Source organism: Ursus maritimus, unplaced genomic scaffold (assembly GCF_017311325.1).
Source record: "Ursus maritimus isolate PB19 unplaced genomic scaffold, ASM1731132v1 scaffold_1, whole genome shotgun sequence".
NCBI classification, from domain to species: Eukaryota; Metazoa; Chordata; class Mammalia; order Carnivora; family Ursidae; genus Ursus; species Ursus maritimus.
Window position 1 is genome coordinate 42,724,556 of NW_024423343.1, and position 22,593 is coordinate 42,747,148.

Sequence of the window (22,593 nt, forward strand, 5' to 3'; positions counted from 1 at the left end):
GTGCGCGCGTGTGTGTGCAAGCACACACCTGCGCGCTCTCTCTCTCTCAAAAATAAAATCTTAATTAAAAAAAAAAAGATAACTGTACCTTTGGTGTGACTGAAAGACTATATACAAACAGACGCTTAGTTAAAATAATGAGAATTTACGGTAAACACAGCTTATTTGCTTTAACTTGAAATTAAATAATGGATGTCTAAAAGAGTACAGACCCCCATTCTCTGCCCAAGTAAAAAAAGAAAGGAGCTCTCAGACTTCAAATTTCTACTCTGCTACAGACTAGCCTTTAAAAAAACATTCAGTCCAAATTAAGGAACAGTAGTTTTGAAACCATTCTATAGTTCTGACAGCCCTAAGAAAAGCATTTTTTTTTTCTTGCTCAACTACCCCTTACCTCTTGCAGGCCTCAAATCAGAAACACAACCTTGAAGCACCTGGGTGCTCAGTCTATTAAGAATCAGATTTGATTTTGGCTCAGGTCATGATCTCAGGGTCCTAGGACTGAGCCCCGTGTCGGGCTTCCAGCTCAGTGGAGAGTCTGCTTGTCTCCCTCTCCGTCTGCCCCCTCCCCATGCTCACTCTATCTCTCTATCAAATTAATAAATAAATCTTAAAAAAAAAAAGACAGCCTCAACCATGATCCTCTATAAGAGGCTTGATTACAGGAAAGTCTCCATTACTTGGAGCTGCTAAATTGTCATTTCTCTCAGCTCGTTAATATAAATAACCTTTAGCTCCTCTAAACGTATTTGATAAGATAACTAATGATATAAATGAGAGTATAAAAAAAATCATTTCACTAGTAGACTTAAGTGTATAAGAAACACCTATTGACAAATCAACCTCTGATAAACTGACTAGACATCAATCTCGTTATTGCTGTTTCCTTTAAAGAATTTCTTTAGTATCCTAGTTCAAATTAGATACTTCAAAGCAACAAAATTCTATATTGTCTTAAAGATTCCACAATTCATTCACATTTTTCATTTGTTTATGGAACATCCTTTTCTTCAGTTTGAACTAGTAAATAAACATTATTAGCTTAAGAAAATATAATGTATGATCTTACCTCCACTTTAATTCTCTTCGGGGATAATTCATCTCTTTCTCCGCATTTTGACCTGAATGGAATGGGAGAGAGAAAAACTTGAGAAGGTAACAAATTTTATTCTAAAGACATCTCAATCTATAAACTTCCACCAAAACACATATACCCCTGAAACCCTTGCACCAGAAATAAGATATTCATAATGAACACTGACATAACAAAAAAGACTTTTCATCATTTCCAAATTAACATTAGGGAACTATGCAGACACAATTATATTATACATTTTAAAAGGCCACTACCTAAGAACTCCCCCACAAAGAAAGTACTCAATAAACATGTAACAATTATCACATAACGAAAAAGGAAAAAAAAAAATCAAGGAGGATTGTACAGCATGGTATCTTTTTATGGATCCTAAGTAGGAACACTTCAGGATAAAATGACCACAGTGGCCATTTAAGATGAATGCTTAAGGCTACGTAAGATTAAAATGCATTTTGTCTATCTATTGAAACTACAGATGCATTTTTCCTTGACCTAGGGATCCCTCAGCTAGGACTCTATCCCAAAGGTACTACAGATATATGAAATACTACTGCCAATTTAACTGTAATAAGCCATCAATTTGAAGTTACCCCTCAAAGTAAAAAATGTTAAAATGTGAAAAAAGTGTATTTCAGAATCAACAAAATATGTATGACGTTATTGATTATGATGCTATTTATACTGATCAACTCAAGCACCCATCAACAGGGGACTGGTTAAATAAATCATGGTGGGGCAACTGGGTGGCTCAGTAGGTTAAGTGTCTGCCTTTAGCTCCGTGCATGATCCTGGGATCATGAAATTGAGCCCAGCGGCAGGCTCCCTGCTCAGTACGGAGTCTGCTTCTCCCTCTGCCCCTCCCCCTGCTCACATGCACACACAGTCTCCCTTTTGCAAATAAACAAATAAATAATCTTCAAAAAAAATCAGAGTACATCCACATAATGCAATACCATGAAGCTGAAAAAAATAATGAGGAATATGTGTACATACTACTATGACAAGATCTCCAAGACATGTTAAAAGCAAAATACAGACTAATTAGTACCTATTGTTTTTTGGAAAAAAAGGTAAAAATGAGGAGAAAATATGTATCTGTTTGCAAGTACATTAACACACACTGGAAAGATGAAAAAGAAACTAATAAAACTACATTGAGGAGAGGAAGAGTTAAAAAAAAAACAGGAGTGCAACTTTTTATATTACGTATTCACATAGTTTTGGCTCCTAAATTATGTAAACATGGTATATATTTAAAAATATACTTAACTTAAAAAGTATATAAATGTAAATACTACAAGAAACAGCACAAAATTGAAAGCAGTTGCCTCTGGGGTGTGGTATTCAGAAGAGGGCAGGGATGGAGGAGGGAAACTGCTGAGTTTCAGTGTAAGCCCTGAGTACTAGGACTCCTGAAATCATGTACATGTATCACTTTGATTAAGTTATTTAAATAAAGCAGAAAATTTTGTGTAATGCAGTGAAAAAAATTTTAAAAATCGGTAAATCAGCTCTTGATTATCCAACTTAAAAAAAAATCTTATAGTTCTATAATATTCTGTATATTCTTAGCCTGTTCATTTAGTCTGCATAATTTTGTGTTAGTTTGTAAATATGTGGGCTCTTGAGGCAAGGTAGCAAAGGAAGCTGCTATGAGTTAGAGGACATAATGGTGACAGCAAATGCCTCAATAATGATTTTTCAAATTTGAATTAGGCACAAGAATAATCTGGGACACTTGTGAACATTTGGATTCCAATACTCCATCCCTGGAAAGTGTGATTTATTAGGGCCAGGGAGGGTGCTCAGGATGAGGTTTTTCAACACACACATGCAGTACTCTAACGCCAGCGGTCACCTGCAACTACTCAGAGAAGCAGTGGCACACACAACTGAGGCTGAACTAGAAATCACTGTCCGCGCGCAACAAGTGAATAAAACTAAAATGGTACTATGCCATCTTGCTTAGGGTTTAAGTGAAGATGAGATGAAGAATAGTAAGATGTGATTATATTAAATTTTAAAACCACCACTGCTTTTCAACATAAGTTTTTTACTTAAATATTCCTATTCCACTTCGTATTTCAAACATAGGTCCATACTCCATGTAATCTGGCATCTTCCAATTTTCCCTTAAATACTGCCCAATGGAGTCTTTTCATCTATTCAACTAATCTCATTGGATTGCAAACACCTTGCAAAAGGAACCACTTTGCTTCCTCCAAGAGTTCAACAAGTTCATAGTTAGTGGTTTTACAAATAGGTCTATATATGCCGACTAACTAAATCCCATCATCACACTCAAAACCAAAGCATCTGTGTGAGAAGAATATCTAAAACCACTACCAGAACAATGCTATAGTGCTAGGGAACTGTCTTGCAAAAGCAAGACAAAAGAGAATTAAACAAAACAACAAAAACCACATTAACAATGTTTTGAAAAGTCACTTCACTCTTTAATTTTATAGAACCACAATCACATCACACTTCTACTTTTTGATAAAATGCTTATATGCTATCAGTGGGTAGTGTTTTAAGTTCTACTTCTATCAAGCAATACAAAAATAACTGTCAATTAGTTAGACACTTACTTGGTAGTTCTGTAGGTATATTTGTAGGTGACTTCTCGAGAAATCTGCCTAGCCAGGGCAAAGAGCTCATCTCTTCTTGTCAGCAGGGCATTATCCTTCACACAGAGCTGAGCAGCCGCTTCGTTAACAGTGAGCTGTATATCCAAAACAAAGTTTAAAAATTATAAATAGCTTTATTTCATCAATAAGAAAAATGTTTCACTTAAGGATATAAAAATGTCACATCATTACATGAGATCATAGTTTATAAAAATCAGGATGCATCTTTCTTTATTCCTTATTAGTCCTAAGGCCTAATTTCAGAAGAAAATCACATCACCTACCATCTCTCGGAACTTAATCAAAATAGTCACCTTGGTTTTATGTATTTATATGCTTAATTTATTTTCGTTTAGCAGGAGTTCACAGAAAATAAGCAAAATAAAGTAAAAAATGTTCCATATCTCATTTTTATGAAAAGCCAAGGATCTGATATGACTTGTTGATGATATTTCCCTAACTAAAAGTGAGTATACGTGATCTGACAGATATTTTTTTTTTCAATGTGAACAGATACAAAAATTCTTAGGAAGGAATAAAACTAGATGATTTGAGTTAAATATTTATCAGATTACTTAGTAAAAAAAAAAAAAAAACACAAAACACCAGTTATCACAGATGAGGGCCATAAAGGAAAACCAAGGTCTTGGAGTCACTAATAATACTCTAATATTCAACTAATTCCACTCTTTTATCTAAGTGTTAAATGATGCCAATGCAGAGTTGCTACTTGACAAAACACCTTGTACTGAAGTTTAAAATAGCAAATGTTACCTAAATTCAAAATCTATAATTGTTTAATAAATCAGAGAAGGTTTTTTTCACATAATTTTGCCAATTTTAACAGATGTAGGGAATTGCCAAGCGGTATGTCAAACTTTTTTAAAAAGCAAGGAACATACTCATCGCAGACATGACTGATGGCAGAAGAGAATGGGATGTGGTGGCAGACTGATCTGAGGAGAGTGGTGCTCCATCACGTACCATCTGTGTGACTCTGGGCATGTAAAAACTTCTCAGAGCCTCAGTGTTCTCAGAGGCAAAAATACGATAATCAAAATGGGAACCACCTCAAGGGACTAACAAGACATAAATGAGACACACCTGGCATAAAGTTGTTCTTAGTATTAGTTCTTATTTTCCTTTCATAAAAAAGCAGGCATTTACTTCCTCCCTACCCGGGCATCCCACTTTGTTCACAAAAACATTCTGTATTTAAAATTCTCAAAAATAGAAGCAACAGAAGAAATGCAACCTTCCATCTATTAATGCAATGCAGAAAGCAAACCTTTTAGCTATTAATATTTTATTTTTAAAAAAGATTTTATTTATTTATTCATGAGAGACAGAGAGAAAGAGAGAGAGAAATAGGCAGACGCAGACGGAGAAGCAGGCTCCCTGCAGAGCAGGCAGTCCAATGTGGGACTCCATCCCAGGACCCTGGGATCATGACCTGAGCTGAAAGCAGACGCTTAACAGACTAAGCCACCCAGGCACCCCCATCTATTAATATTTTAATGTATATCACTCAAATATCTTTGTACATACAGACATGTATGTGAATATAGATTTGTAATCACCTTTTTTCACTTATGTATGCTGTACTTTTTACTTCTATCATGTGTTAAGGCAGAAACTGGGCTTGTTCACATCAGCATCTGGCATGGGTTGCATACTCAATAACTATTTGTTGACTGATAAATGAATTTAAATATTCTTTTCAATATCATTTTTACTACCTAGACATACAATATTCCATTGTAGGAAAGAGCAATATATTATTTAAATCAACCTCACTCTGAACATTAAACTGCCCCCACTTTTTCATGTACTACAAAGTAAGCTGCAAAGAACATTCTTAACTGCGTATCTTTGCACATATTCAATTATTTTCTTGGAATAAACTAAGAACGACTTGTTAAGTCACAGAATATACTAAATTTTAAAAGATTTATATAAGTCACCAAATTACTCTCCAGGAAAATTGCTCCAAATCATAACACTACCAACAATTATATGAAGATCCATTATCCAGAATCAACCAACACTGGTTATTTCATTTTAAAAGCTTTACCAATTTGATGTATTTTCAATATCACTTGGTTATAATTTATATTTCTTTGACTATAAAACTGAAACTTTTATTATACTTTTAAATTACTTTAAAATTTGCTTGCTCATGGCAGTTGCCTCTTTTCTTCTATTGCAGTATTTGTTTCTTATAGACTTTAGGAATTCTTTATGCGTTAAGAGCATTAACTCTTCATATGCAGTGGCTTTTCTTTTTCATAGTTTATCATTGGCCTTATGGTTTTTGTCTTGGGTGCCATGCACAGAAACTCCCTTCTCCCCCTAATAATACATGAATGTTTTCCTGTAATTTCGCCTAACGGTTTTTTTTCCACTTAACTATTGAAACCATTTAGAATGGGTTATGGTGTATGATACAAATCATATATCTAACATCTCCCTCCCCAGATTTCCACCTGTAGTTTACACTGGCTAATTCTCAAATAATTTTGCTACAGACAAGGTTATAATAAACCCAGGCCTCCTATTTTAAACCCACAACTGAATATGAAAGCATAATAGGAACAATGTATTTTCAGTCTTCTCACCTTTTCCTAAAGAATCATCAATAGATCAACTTCTTCCCTAAATGCCTTGAAAGGCACAATGTTACTGGAGCTAAAAGTGAAATATACTTTAAAGAATGATTTCCTAAATAAATAAACTTCAATTTTAGAAAAGCAGCAGCTACAATGACCTTGAAGACGTTCTCAAACTCCTTTTTATGTACCCTACATTAGTACAGAGAACTTCTGATTGTCAGTAAGGTATTTTAATTGACAACATTTCAGAGGTACCACCTTATGCATAACCACAGAAAATAACCTTTCAACATAAACTAAAAACAGTGTTCTAGTACTCCATCATCCTACCAGAAACCAAAAACACAAACATAACACATTCTTTGTTACTGAATTCAGGCCGAAAGAGATCAAAAAAGTAGACTGAGCTCTCCAAACCCTTAGAGAAACTTCTGGTATTAAAACTGAGGCTGCAGAAATAACTAGAGCTCATCCCAAATTGTAATAAGCTGAGCTCTTCTTAGCTTTTGAGGGTTCCCCCTCAAAAATGTTATTTTCTGTCGATGTTTTCTGTATTTCACACTAATTGTTAATAATTAAATCAGTAAGTATTATGATGTATTTTTAAAAATTATATAAATACTCTAATATAGTAGTCACTGCAATACCATACTAGCTTTTTAAAAATTCTAAGTTTCTAGGGGCACCTGGCTGGCTCAGCTGGTGAAGCATATGACTCTTGATCCCAGGGTCAGGAGTTCAAGCCCCACTGGGCATGGGAGCCTACTTAAAATTTAAAAAAAAAGAAAAAAAAAGTAAACATTTTAAGTTTCTGGTTTGTTTTTGTTTTTTTAAGTAGGCATCACGCCCAGTGTGGAGCTCAAGGTGGGGCTTGAACTCACGACCCTGAGATCAACTGAGCCACCGGGGTGCCCCGAAGTTTCTAGTTTTGTTAAAAATATAAAATAGATATTCTCTCTAATTGGTTTACTTCCTCCAATTCCTCTTTTTTGTGGCTAAAAATATCAAAATTCTGTTCATATTTTTATGTTAAATATTTCTTAAAGTTAGCTTTCTATCATTTATAACTAGACTTGAAGTTTTCTTTACTGGTAGTTAAAATTATAATCTTTAACAATCAAATGATTGTGCCATTCCGTTTGGTGTTATTAGTATAAAAAATACCACGAGAATGCTGTGTGACAGGGAGGCTCAAAAGGCGATCAAGGCTTTCATTTCCAGCCCAGGGAGGGAATGACTGGCCTCCTCAGAGAAAACAACTAAAAACGTTGGATAAAAATGGGAGGGGCAAAAACATCTTAAATGCATCAACAAGCCAGCAAGACAACAGTAAGGACTATTTGGGCTAAAATGAATAAGGTCAGTATCTCAAAAGATTTAAGTTGAGGAGAGTTGCCAAACCAAATGACCCTGAGCTTCAGTCTTCACAACCTCACAGGGCTGGTTAGTGCGGGAAGAGAATAGGAGGAAAAACCGAGGATCCACCAAAGGTGAGGAGTCTGAGACCCCTCCCTCCACAAAGCTGAAATCCCAAAGCACTACACACCCACTATAAGCCTGAATTAGAAATACACCTGTACTCCCAGGAGAATGCAAGGGAAATTACCTGTCTTGAACCCTGTTACGGAGTAGGAGAAAATAGAAGATACTCCCTTGAGATTTCATAAACCCCCAAATCAGCCTTCACATGATTTTCAGCCCTCACTCACACTATGTGGGCTGAGAATTTTTTTCACAGGGCTCCAGAGTTGTACTGTACAGAAAACAGGTGCCTGGTAGAAGCTAAAGCAAATAACCTCCAGAAGAATCCATCTTCTTCCTAAGTCTCAAAACATTCCCACAGTTCCAAGAAATATGAGTTATAGACAGAAATCATAAAACATCCAAAGAAATAATATCAAAAGTAAAAACCAGCAGAAATGACAGGATAAGACCCTCAAAGACTTTAGAGAAATAAAAAGAGTTAAAAATATGACTAAAGAACAATACAGTAAAAAAAAGACGAAGAAAAACTGAGAAATCAGAAGGAAGAAAAAAACTGAGGTAGAGGTAAACAGAAGATTTCAAAAGCAAACAATACTCAGATAACATTGACTTGTAAACACAACAATGAAAACCAAAAGCCAAGGAAATACCTTCAATTACTAGGGAAGATAACTGACAATATAGAATTTGATACCCAAAATAAACAGCAATTAAGAATGAGGGCAAAATAAAGATGTTTTCCAGTGGGTTGTGTTAGGACAGAATTCGCCATCAGTAGGCCTACGTTAAGAAAATGCTACGTGAGGGGCGCCTGGGTAGCACAGTGGTTAAGCGTCTGCCTTTGGCTCAGGGCATGATCCTGGCGTTATGGGATCGAGCCCCACATCAGGCTCCTCCGCTATGAGCCTGCTTCTTCCTCTCCCCACTCTCCCTGCTTGTGTTCCCTCTCTCGCTGGCTGTCTCTATCTCTGTCGAATAAATAAATAAAATCTTTAAAAAAAAAGAAAAGAAAAGAAAATGCTACCTGATATACTTCAGGCTAAAGAAAACTAATTCCAGAGAGTAAATCAGATCTAAAGAGAGGGAGGGACAGAAATATAAAATAAAGGAAATAAATTCCAAATATTAGTCATCATAAAAAATGTAAACAGGCCAAATAGTCCAGTTAAAAGACAAAATTTGCCTAGTTTTTTTTTTTTTTAATTCAACTACTGGTATTTACAAGAGATGTATGTAAAACATGGATTCAGAAAAACCAAAAGTAAAAGGATGGTAAAAAGATGTAACAAGCGATTACTAACAAAAAGAAAACACAGGTACTTATATTAATATCAAACAAAATAGGCTTTTAAAGCAAAACTGGGTTACTAAGGATTAATAGTTACTGCAAAATACAGAGAGAAACAAACAATTCCACAATCACAGTAGTTGATTTTCACACAACTCTGACAGACAGCGAGCAGACAAAAAAGACTACCTTATAATAAATTGTTCAGACACATACAGAATACTGTACCTGAGCCATAACTAAAATCTCAACAAATTTTAGTTTACGCAAACCATGTGCTCTGAACACAATGTAATTCAGTTAAAAATCATTAGAAAAATTACTAAGGAAAAGCCCTCATATTTGGAAATGAAAAAAACACTTCAAATAATTTATGGGTAAGAAATCATAAATAAAAAGAGAAGTAATCAGAATTGGGGGAAAAAAATAACTTCATACCAAAACTCTGGGAATTACACTGAATCAATATATAGTGAGAATTTATAACCTTAATTGCTCACATTAGAAAAAAACAGCTAAACATCAATGAACTAATAAGCACCCAACTTAAGTCAGAAAAGAACAATAAAATGAACTATAAGAAAATATAAGTGAACACACACACATGCACAGCACAACTAAGAGCATCAACAAAGCCCAAAGTTCCTCCTTCAAAAAGATCAGGGGTCGTTGGAAAGCTTTTTCTGTAAAAGATCAGATGGTGAATATTTTAGGCTTAACAGGCCGAACAGTCTTTGTTACAACACTGAACTCTTGAAGTTGTAGCTCGAAAGCAGCCACAGACAATACATAAACCAACTGGCCTGGCTGTGTTCTGATGAAAATTTATTGCAAAATCAGGAGGTGGACCACATTTGGCCCACAGACTGTAGTTTGGAGAACCCTGAAAAGATGAATAAAACAGACAAACCTCTGGTAAAACTGATGAGGGAAAAAAAGAAACAAATGAGGACGCCTGGGTGGCTCAGTCAGTTAAGCGTCGGACTCTCGGTTTTGGCTCAGATCATGATCTCACAGGTTGTGGGAAGGAGCCCCACATCACGCTCTGTGCTCAGCGGGAATCTGCTTGAAGATTCTCTCCCTCTGCCCCTCCCCTCCCCTCATGCGTACACGCTCTCTCAAATAAATAAATCTTTAAAAAAGAGAGAAATATACAAATAATATTAGGACTTAAAAACTATAAACTTTATGATAGTACGTTTGAAAACTTAAATGAAATGGACATATTTAGAAAAATGTGACTTACCAAGATGACTCAAAAACAGACTACCCTGATGATAGTCCTATAACCCATCTTTTAAGATGATCAAAAAAACACAACATTTCTTTTCAAGTATTTGACACTGAAATCTACACATTCTAAGAGCTTAGAATAAAGCACTGTAACTTACTAATAATGTATTCAGGTCTATGGGGTTCCCAGATTCAACAGTCCTCCCCTCTCAAAACTAAGACTGCTGGACTCCTCCAAAAGCTTCAGCCTTGACTTCTCAACACTACAAGAAAAACTGACTTAAATGTGGCATATTCTACAGGCCTAGGACCCTATCTTAGTAACACACGCACCTCAGTTACTGTAGAATTTCCGATAGGTCTACAACTTACCCACTGACTCTACATCCTCCTCTTCCCATCTTTGAATTCTGGAACTCTTTGATCGGAAATTGCTATCTGACAAATACTCTGTAATGCCAAGCTGCCTACTTGCTCATATTTCTGAGTATTACAAGCTCCTACATTCTCCTCTGCCTTGCTATTCTCCACTTTCAAGTTCTCTCTCCTCATCCATTCACTGATTTAAGATCTGACACACACACTGCCTGTCTAGTTTACCACCTAACACCCCTTTGGAGAGAGGAAACATCCTGCCTGCCTGAACATCTTTCTAATACTTCAGGGGTTTGTCCCTTAGCACCTGCCTCACACCAACAACGAGTGTGGTTCTAGGCCCAGCCACTCACACTATTTTCATGGTCTGACTCCTATAAACCAGGCTGTACCTAGCCAGGTACTAAGACCATCGCCAATCCTTTAGCTTTAAGGGAAAAAAAAGTGTTTATCGTAACAATGATTAATTTCTTAATTCTTTACTGCCTGATATACAGTACATTTGGAAACAAGCATAAAAATGCATATGAGAAAGAGAATTTTATGTAGAGCTGAAAAAATGTTTTCAGGTGTAGATAACTTTCTGATTTTCATCCACTAATGGCCTACGTATTACAGCTGTAGGTCTTGAAAGACTGAAAGAACAGTGTCCACAGGGTGTGTATGAAGAAAACTCTCAAATATTAACCGTGACTTAACAATGAATCATGTATTTCCTTATTTGGAAACTTGAAGACAAACCAGTATTGTTCTTTAATCTTAGGAATTTAGAAAAACTCATATATCTTTCACTCATTTTAAATAGTCAAGTGAGAAAATGTGAAATTATCATACCTAGAAGGTACACTTCATGTAGTACCTCCTTTCTTTTAATTCTCTCAAGATTTTGTAATTTCCACCAAGCTGTTGAATGGTTACTAGTTTGAAGGAAGCGTCCTGATTCATAAACATCCAATCTAAACTGTATTTTTGGACCAGATTCACATACTTGAGTTACAAATAACAAGTGGTCTAAGTTTCAAAAATACAAGCCACATATTCTAAAGCCCCCACCCCCACATCTCAGCCTACTAGCATTCATTCTGAGTGTTCTCTTATTTTGGGAAACTCATGATAATCTCATTACCTAAATACCATCTGTACCTATTTATCCAAAGAAGCAAAGAACCCTTTAGCAAAAGCCAAGTGTAAAATAATTTTCCTATTTTTTAAAAGTAGGTTAGGACTTAAAAAGAAAAAGTGAGGTTGATTTGGTTTATTAAAGTCATCTCTTTAACATACTTTCACTTTGATAAAAATACTGACTCACCTTTGTGTTTCATCGGCTATATTTTAAAAATTATATTAAAACTAGATTAAAGCATGAAACTAAAACTGCCAACATGTTTTGCCCTTTGTTTCCTATTAATGACAACCATAAGAGCCTTTTGGCAGATTCCTCCATTAATTCATAGGTAAAGAAAGCATCAAAGTGTATCTGAATTATAACAGTAAGTGTATTTTCTAGATGGATTCCTAAGTTCTTGCCAGTCAGTTACTGTATGGCAACAATAATACATGTAACAATTGCAAAAGGATATGCCCAAAACAGATCAAATCACAGATTCATGGTTACTTAAAACATTTTGCTAACCAATTTCCTTATTTTAAGCTCCAGTATGCATTCACACCTAAAAGCATTTATTTTAAAAAGATGAGATAGTGAAATTGCTGAAAACAAGATTAATATACAAAAATCAGCCGGTGACAGTGATTTTTTTAAAAGTGGAAAAAAAATTCATTTCCAATTATATACCTTTTAAATCTTAAATATATGTATATCCTATAAACAAAATAAAAGCGCATATATATATATATATATATACACACACTACATAGTATTTTACCTAACAAGAAATGTGAAAACCTATGTGATATGTGAATAAAGAAATATAAATTACTGAGGAATACAAAAGATCTAAATATGTAAATATATACACTATACTACTATCTGGGAGTTTTCATTATTGTAAATATTGTCAGTTTTTCCCAAATTAATCCATACCTTGAGTAAGGAATTTGTAATAAAAATACCAATAGAAATTTTGGGGAAATTTAGTAAGTACATCAAAAATTTCACAAGTGGGGACATCTCGGTAGCTCAGCAGGTTAGGCGTCTGACTTCAGCTCAGGCCATGACCTTAGGGTCTGGGGATTAAGCCCCATGTCCGGTTCTCCACCCAGTGGGGAGTCTCCTTGTCCCTCTCCTTCTGCCCCCTGCCCCCACTCATGCTCTCTCTATCAAATAAATAAATAAAATCTTTTAATAAATAAATAAAAATTTCATCTGGAAGGAGAAATGCATGACCACCTAAAAAAACAGAAGCTACGATACAAACTACTGAAGGAACACCTGCCTTTCCAGATTTCAAAATATATTACTTAGCTTCAGTAATTAAAGTAACTCTATACCAGTAAAGGAATAGAGAATTAGACTAATGAAATCTTACAGGATAAGATCAATAAATATTACTACATAAAATTAGACTTCCACATGGCAAATGAGTCTGAAAGGTCAAAGGACAAATGATAATCCGGGAAAATGTTTACAACTTAAGACAAAAGGTTAATATCCCTAAAATACAAAAAGTTCTAACCAATCAAAATTTTTTAGAGGTAAGAAAAACACATGAAAACATTAAACAACTAAACATTAAACAAATTAAACATTAAACAAATTAAAACATTAAATAATTAAAACATTAAAACAGGGGCGCCTGGGTGGCACAGCGGTTAAGCGCCTGCCTTCGGCTCAGGGTGTGATCCCGGCGTTCCGGGATTGAGCCCCACATCGGGCTCCTCCGCTATGAGCCTGCTTCTTCCTCTCCCACTCCCCCTGCTTGTGTTCCCTCTCTCTCTGGCTGTCTCTATCTCTGTCAAATAAATAAATAAAATCTTTAAAAAAAAAAAAAAAAAACAAATGATAAGAACATAAAATTGGATGTCTGTTAGACATATAAAAAGACACTCATCCTCACTAAGGAAAGTAAATTTGAGCAGTGAAAATTTTTCATCTGTTAGACTGGCAAATATTAAAAAGAATGATAAATGCAGGGTGCCTGGGTGGCACAGCGGTTAAGCGTCTGCCTTCGGCTCAGGGCGTGATCCTGGTGTTCTGGGATCGAGCCCCACATCGGGCTCTTCTGCTGGGAGCCTGCTTCTTCCTCTCCCACTCCCCCTACTTGTGTTCCCTCTCTCGCTGGCTGTCTCTATCTCTGTCGAATAAATAAATAAAATCTTTAAAAAAAAAAAAAAAGAATGATAAATGCAGTATTATCAAGGGTGTGGAGAAATGGACACTTGCATGTAATAATGGAATTATAGAAGTTGCGGTTTTAGAAGGCAATTTAGCAGTACCTACTAAAATATTAAATCTATACATTCTTTGATCCCATAATTTTACATGTTGGAATCTATTCTATAGAAAACCATGCATAAGTCTGCCTGTAAAGGAGTATGTATATAATGTTCATGTACTACCATATTTAGTATCAAAAAAATTAGAAACATCCTAAATGACACCAAATGAATGGTTCAGATAAATAAACCATGGTACGTTCCCATTATGGAATACAATGCAACCCCAAAATAAAAAAGGTAACTCTAGGTGTATTCACTTGGAAAGGTATATAATAGTATATTGTACTGTGAGTACAATATTTTAAGTTTCCTTTTTAAAATAAGGAATTTGGAGGACAGTGTGCCAAATACGATCCCTTACTTGTCTACGTAAAGAAAACTATCTGAAAGCTCACAGATTCAAATACTTTACATCCTTTTGTAATGATTCAATATTTTTGCAGTAAGTATATATTCTCTTCTGTGTTCAAAGTACATGTCTGAGGAGGAAAAAATCTAATGTTTCTTACACGGAATATTACATTCAAATGAATATTTTATTTCTTCTACAGGATAAATGCTATAAAAAAATTTAGCAAAAAAATAGCCTTTTTAACTTTGAAAATGCATTTATTTTCCAAGCATGTATAGGGTGTGTTAGACTCTGAGGATATAAAAATGAATGAGACACTGTCTCTGCCTTGAAGAAACCCAAAATATACTGCGAAGGACAGACTAGTATACAAATAAGTACAATAAAGTGCTGACGTTACTATGACAGTAGCGTAGATAGGGGTAAAAATGGAAAGGAAAGAGAAGGTCATTTTACTTGTGGGAAAACAGATCAGAACAGAGTTAAGCTTATACTTGAGCTGCATCTTAAAGATGATGCACTGAGCAGGTGGACAAGAAGAATAAGGGAACACAGGCAAAAGAGATTTATATGCATTCTACTCAAGGAGAATATTTCTGGATAGAGTGCTACAAATATACAATGATGAGAATTTTAATGTCAAATGTCAAACCAAAACAATTTTCAAACCTATAGTAAATATTGATAACATTCATCTAATATAAGTTTATTGTCTATGCTAGCTAAAAATTACTTTTAAGTTCTGGTCATCTTCTTACAAATTTTTTTCTAAAAAAATGCCTACAAAAATTTTTTTGATTGACTGATTGACTGATTTAAAAGAGGAAGGGGAGGGGCAGAGACAGTATCTTAAGCAGGCTGCAGGACCAGTGTGAAGCCCAACATGGGGCTCGATCTCACAACCCTGAGATCATGACCTGAGCCACCCAGGCTCCCCAAATGCCTTTTAAATGAATGGTTATATTTAAAACCCAATTTTATTTCTTAGTTAAAAAACAAACTGCCTTTAAGTACAAAGACTTTATGCTTTCACTGCTTAAATTCTGGTATTTTCCCAAAAGTCACCACACACTGTAGTTCCAAAGCTCAGCACGTTCAACACAAAAACACCCTAACGCGATAAATATGGTCTACTTTCATAAAAGAGTTAATATTTTGCTAACACCTCAAGTTTTTTAATGCTACTTTTAATACCAAGCTTATCTCTACGAAATAAAACATACCACAGACATACAACGAAAAACGTGAGCTTTTTACCTCATGAAGTGTGAGATGTTTCCCATCCTTTCTCTTTGAGTCAAACCGGCCGTATATTGCACTGTATTTTCGAATTTCCTCCTCTTTGTGTGGATCATCATCACTCATCTCGAAGATGTGACCAATCATTTTGGCCAACTTCTTGTTGGTTTTTAGCAGCTCTTTCACTTCATTCAAGTCACTTTTCGGCAGCGTGGGGGCCATTCGCTCCACACACTCGGCCACAGAGAGCGCGGCGGCAGCATCCAGCGCCTCGCTGCTTTCTTTCGGGGAAGCCGGGGAGCCGAGGTCTGCTGGGGAGAGGCTGTGCTCGCTCTCGGTGGCATGGTGGCCTTGCCAGAGTCTGGACTCACCGAGACCCTGCAGCACCAAGCTCCCCACCACATCTGACTTCCCCTGTCCCAAGCTCTGCACACAAGTGGTGGCCGCGCACTTGGGGATTTTTAAATGAGGTTCCCGGGCATTGCTATTCCTCTCGTAACTGCTGCAGGATATCCCCAGCCACGTCGGTGACCCCTCTGGTAACTTATAGATGGGTATGCTACTGACAGGCAGGGAAGTCAGTGGCTGATTGAAAAGGCCAGGGTTTGTAACCCAGTCTCTCAAAGCCTTCTGTAGCCTTCGAACATGAAGGGGTTTGCTAGCCATGCCCACGAGTGCCATGATTTCCAAGAATTCCTCTTCTCCAGCTTCACAGAGCTGCTGGACATCATCGCCACCTTGTTGAATAAAGGCATCAAAATAAGAAAGCAGATTGGCTTTTTGTAATATTCTATACAGCTGCAACTCCCCCAGGGTCCTGGGTAAGGCCGCGGCCATTACTGTGGATGGACTTAACCTGCAAGAAGAAGAGAGGACAGACTCATCACACTTGCTCCAAAATTCTCAAACCTCTTCATCAGATACTACAGGATTGACAAATGCCATAGGGGAAGAACAAAGACAAGGAGCATTTGCATAGCAAGTGACTGTTAAGGAAGCAGTCCCCCTCTACAAAAGTTATCTCATTTTCTTCTTCTACCAATCCTAGTGGTCAGTATAACTTTCCATTTTAAGGTGAAAAATATAAAGAATATAAGTAATTTGCTGAAATCTCACAACTAGTTAAGCAGAAGTCTAAGGACTCAAACCAAGGTCCACAGGGCTCTACATCCCGTAGTTTTGACTATTCACTTTACTGCTTCCATGGTATGGACGGCGAAGTGAAGACTAATCAAATTCAGAAGGAGGTAATAGGTATACCATGCTACCATTTGCTGAATACTTATATTGCGTCAGACAATACGATAAACACTTTACATCTACAGATGGTCCCCAACTTACGGGTCCGACCTACAGTTTTTCAACTTTATGATGGTGTGAAAGCCATATGCATTGAGTAGAAACCATACCATTTTGAATTTTGACCTTTTTCTGGACTAGTGACACTCTTGATGCTGGGTAGCGACAGTGAGCCAAAGCTCCCAGTCAGCTGCACAGTGGTAACAACCGACTTGCTTACAATTATTCTGTACCCACACCAACCATTGCTTTTCACCTTCAGAACAGTATTCAATACATTTCATGGGATATCCAACACTTTATTATAAAATAGGTTTTGTGTTAGATGGTTTGGCCCAACTGTAAGCTACTGTAAATGTTCTGAGCACATTTAAGGTGGGCTAGGCTAAGCTGTGATGTTCAGTAGGCTAGGTGCATGAAATGCAACTCATGACATCTTTCAACTTATGATAGACTTACTGGAATGTAACACCAACTGTAAGCCAAGAAATATCTGTAATCCTTGCAGCAGCCCTTCGAGACTGGTACGGTAATTCCCATTTTATAAAGAAAAATTAGCAAGATTAGTCTGGCAGGCAGAGGAAAATGGATTTCAGTATGAATTGGAGGTGAGAAGATAGAAGGTGGTATATTTAAGAACCGAGAAAAAAAGCCGGAAAAATTCAAACAAATAAATGACAAGACCTGGTGATCATTTAGGTATAAGTGATGAAGGAGAGTAAATGGCTACCATTTTTTAGCACTTTTTGTGAGTCCATGAAGAAAAGAGTAATAGATTGACTATGGAATTACATCTGTGAGACTCTAAGAAGTGCTACAGGGGTTGGGGATACAGAAAAATCAGGATGATGGGATTCTCTTTTAAACATTTGGCACCCGCAGATGGCGTAAGGTAGAATGCTTCAACAGATCTGCCCTGTGTGCAAAGTAACAGACTGGCATCTCAGCGTGTGTAAGGGTTAGAGATACAGGATGGAACAGAGGAGGGTGGAAGAGCCCTCCAAAGAAGCAGCAGAGAGCCTAAGACAGAGTCAAGGAAGAAACATAAACATAATTTTCGGGCCCAATCAAGACTAAGAAGCCTGCTTTTAAAGAGACAGAACAAGACCCAGCAAAGCACTTCTTGACCTCTTAGCAGTCTTGAAAAGTTATTCACAGTTGCCTGGAGACCTCCCACATACAAAGAGAAGCTGGCCAAGTACTTCCATTTAAGAGAAACAAACAAACATGTTGTAATCAACTTGTAACTTTAGCATTAAAAAGGACCCTGTAGCCCTCTATGGAGAAAACTGCAGAAAGGCAAAAGAATCTATGTACATCAGAGGAAAATGGAAGCTCCACTCTCAATTCAAAATACTAGTACAGAGCAACAGTTACCTGGGAGATAAGGCACAGAGACGAGTACTAGCAACATCTCTGAAGGCCAGGAGGTCACCAAATCTGGGACTTGTTCTTTATGCCATCAATCAGAATGCTATCAAAATTCTAGTCTCAAGTCATCCCGTTCAAGGAGAATACACCTCCCTACCACCCGAAGGACTGACTTCTGGGAAGCCTCATCTTCAGCAACCTCTGTGTCATCCACAATCTGCTATGATCAACTAGTGACCTCCTCAAATTTTATGGTCCTTTATTTTACAAGGGTATTTCCAGGTGACCTGATGACTTCACAAGAGATACAAAAAAAGACTGAATTGGGGAGCAGCAGCTTTCTGAGAGCACCCAGAACTGTCACTTGCAGTGCTAATAAGAAACACAATTTCCGAGACCCCCCAGATGGCTCAGGTCATAATCCCAGGGTCCTGGGATGGAGTCTTGCGCCTGGCGTCTGGTATCAGGCTCCTTGCTCAGCAGGGAGCCTGCTTCCCCCTCTGCCTGCCACTCCTCCTGCTTGTGAGCTCTCTCTCAAATAAATAAATAAATAAATAAATAAAACAAATAAAATCTTTTTAAAAAATACAATTTCCCAGGTCACTGAGTTGTATCTTTGGAGACTCCCATGATTTGGCAAATTCGGCAAACTACACTAGAAGATCCCTATTTAGTACACCTTCTGGGCACCACAAACTCCTACATGTTCTGTGATCATCCAGATTCTTTAAGTCTACCTTCGGTTCGTGCCACTTTACCCCTCTGAATAAGAACAGTTTTGCATTTTCTAAATCACCCACAGGAGTATCTACTTGTTCTCCCACTCCAGGGAGACTCTCCAGGGAGAGTGTATATCATCCGGCTGTACACTAGCCCACAAAAAGACAACTCTTGGGAATTAGAGACATAAGTTAGAGTCTGTATTGAACTGCATTATACCAAACAGAAGGACTTCTAGAAAGTGTCTGAGGGAGGAGAAAGGAAACTTCCTTTCCCATCATACACCTAATGCAACAGAATCAAAGACTTCCAACTCGAGTATACAGAAAAAAATACATTTATAAACACACATGTGCGTGCACAATCGTTTTAAATTTAAATTCAATAAATTAACATAAAATGTATTATTGGTTTCAGAGGTAGAGGTCAGTGATTCATCAGTCTTATATAATACCCCGTGCTCACACAATCCTTTAAGAGGGCTATAAATTTTCAAGGTTTATGGTGTCATCAATTATCTCATCATATGTGCTCCCCAAAATTAGGGAATAGAGGAAAGGCTACGTGAGAAAATCTGTAACAATAGTTTTCGAATCTTTTTATTAGCAATAAGAAAAAAATATATGTTAGACAAACATAAAAGAGAAACTTAAAGAGAACTAAAGACTCAAACTTGTTTTATTCTTCTAAAACGTCTATAATTTTGGAAAAATTTAATTTCAAATTTATATCGTTTCTCATCTTTACCCAGAAAGAAAGGAAACCCCCTAGATCCTAAGGGGGTAAGAAAGCAGTACCAGTAAGAAAGTAGTAATTATTATACTATCTCCATAATAACTGAAAGGACCAAGTGTGCATTTCTAAAGTCAAGATACCAGATGCTGAAAGATAAATAAGTGAGCTAGTCAGAGTCCCAGGAGGCTTCTAAAGGCCCACACTTACCGCTGCGAAAGGAGTTTTCTCCTTAAGCTTTTGCTTTAGGAGAATGTTTCAGTTTCCTACAAAAGCCTGTTGTGATAATTTAAACACCCACCACTTCGTACATTAACTTGATTTGATTTAAAAGAAAATTCTTATAAGATGAGATTTTCTGTTTTTACAAACGCTGTATCTATTCATGCTTCAACATGAAGGTCAAATAAACCAAGAGCAAGCTTCTAGCTGCAGCTCTCCGATCTGAAGTAATAGGAAAAGATCCTAATACCACTATAAACAGGTAGCTAATAGAACAGTAAATCTACTCAGCTGAAAACTACTGTTACCTAGCCTTTTCAGGATGCTGGAACAACCACGCTGAGTCTGACCTTTACATGAATTCCACAGTTAAGAGAAACCAGTTACTAATTTTTACCGCATTCAAAATCCAAACCAAAGGCCTACTACCTATACACAGAAATCTCCACTTGCACCGGCTTAAACATTGCTCAGCCTGGTCAGTTCCAGAGGAAGAGGAATTAAACAATGGATTTGTTTAAGGCCATTTGTTGGCATTTGTTACTCATTAATCTATTCAATGAAATAAGAGGTTGCCCAGAAAACTTGACTGCTCAACTCCTATTTTGTCCTTGAACCACAAGGAAGCACTCAATATGCCTATGGGAAGCAAAACTTCTATTATATTTTCCAAGCTGGGATGTGGGGATTTAGTGTAGGACAGAGGGCCTTCACTGCCTCAATCCATTCCAGGAAGCTTCAGTCTGCCTCATGGTCCTAGGACTCCATCAAAGCTCTCAAGTAACTACTGAGTTACCACGGGCCTCTCCCTCTAACCTCCCTGCAGTCTGAAAGATCTCCTTGAAATGCTGTCTACCTGACTTTACTAATGGCATATCATGCTCTCTTCCCTGCCTTATAAACTCATTTAAAAGCATAACCGAATTCATAGTAGCTGTTGCCATTACAGTATACGTATTTTCAATCAACAAATACTAAAATTATCAGTGAACATCAGTAATTTTTTCTTCATAACGGACAGGTTTGATAACCATCAACACAAATCATTTTTCTGATAATTTTGCATTCAACTACCACCTTGTCAAAATCTCAAATTTCAAAAGTCCAAAAGCAAGTATCCATTTTCCTCCCTTCTTCCGGAATCCCAGATCTACTCTTCCCAACTCTCTTCTTTAGTTGCATCATTACTCTTTCATCTTTGTGCTTTCTTCTTTTTCCTTCCTCAAGTCTTCATCTCCTTAAGCCATATCACCATCCTTTTTTCTTTCTCTGCCTCAAAAGCACCTAATTCTAGTTTTCACTGCTTCTTGCTTCAACTATGAAAACAGCTTTCTTACCATCTAATACATCCCACACTGCAATACAGGTACAGGTGTGGCTCTTTACCCACCTATGCAAATTTCCCCACTGCAAAGAGAAAGAAATTCAAACTTCTCATATAGGCATCCCAGACCCAAACCTATACCTTCCCAGTCTTCTCTCTGGTCCCTAACATGGCCCTGTGCTTATGCCAAACAGATACACTGGGCATTCCTTGAATGTGCCTCCCACTCCCTGCCCCTGTGCCAGCATACTCCCTCCTGCCCACCTCCACTGGCCTTTTCCATAAAGCCTTTCCCACACCCCCTTGGTGTAGGTGTCCTCTCTCTTCTCTGAACCCTACACACTTTCTCATTTTTTTTCCCCATTTATTCCAATGATCCTTCATGGAGAATGAGTTAAAGGGGTGAAGGAAGACAAACAAGTGGACACTTAAACACTGTGATTTATAAATGCTATGCTAAGTGTTATGCATAAGGAGCCATGGAATAAAGAAGCAACCTCACCAAGCTCTGCAAAACTGAGGTTATAAGCTCCCTGAGGGTAGAAACTGGATTTCATTCATCTTCTATCCCCCACTTCTAGCCAAGTGTTCAATGTAGAATAACATCTCTATAAAGGTTGCTGTTGAATGAAACCCAACATTTGAGAATATCTGATCAGCAGCCTCCTTTCATATTCCAAAAGGGATGCTCTTTGTAAACTGGTATCCCAATGGTGTCCCAATGACCGACCAACCCATAACTTTAACTACTACTTTCCCTAAAAGCTTCTACCTTCTCTCATCCTCAATACTTCTTACTTAAGGCTGTATTTGGATTTCTATAACATGGTTATTTTTCCAAGAGATCTAAGGATGTATTTCCAGATACAGGAACTACATGTGGTTAGTACTATAATATACTTCATGTGTTAGTCCAGTCCCAACACCAGCATTTTAAGAGGTCATGAAAGATTCTAGGTCTTTTCCTTCTTTGTTTCTATAAATTAAAATGCAACATAAGTTATCCACAAATAACACATATCAAATGGATTCATAATCACTACTCCTGAATCCTCTTCTTCATAATGTAGGAATTACACACACACACACAGAGTATACACACACTTTTATGAAGTCTGTGGCATTCCAAACAAAACCTCTTCAGGACTGAGGAGAAAGCAAGGGCAGAATCCCAGTAAGATCTGACTTATTTTTTATGCAAAGGACTATAAATTCC

The 22,593-nt window shown here is 37.1% G+C and overlaps 1 protein-coding gene across 2 annotated transcripts in view; it reads right to left on the reverse strand.

The window, feature by feature from the left end:
• NAB1 (NGFI-A binding protein 1) overlaps nucleotides 1–22,593 on the reverse strand; it is a 44,773-nt gene that overhangs the window by 17,694 nt on the left and 4,486 nt on the right. For both annotated transcript variants that reach the window (XM_040642773.1, XM_040642766.1), the window contains exons 2-4: nucleotides 15,728–16,565; nucleotides 3,688–3,821; nucleotides 1,070–1,121 (exon numbers count right to left, since the gene is read on the reverse strand). In XM_040642773.1, coding sequence (XP_040498707.1) covers nucleotides 1,070–1,121; nucleotides 3,688–3,821; nucleotides 15,728–16,546 — 1,005 coding nt within the window. In that variant the 5' untranslated portion in view covers nucleotides 16,547–16,565. The remainder of the gene's footprint in view (nucleotides 1–1,069; nucleotides 1,122–3,687; nucleotides 3,822–15,727; nucleotides 16,566–22,593) is intronic.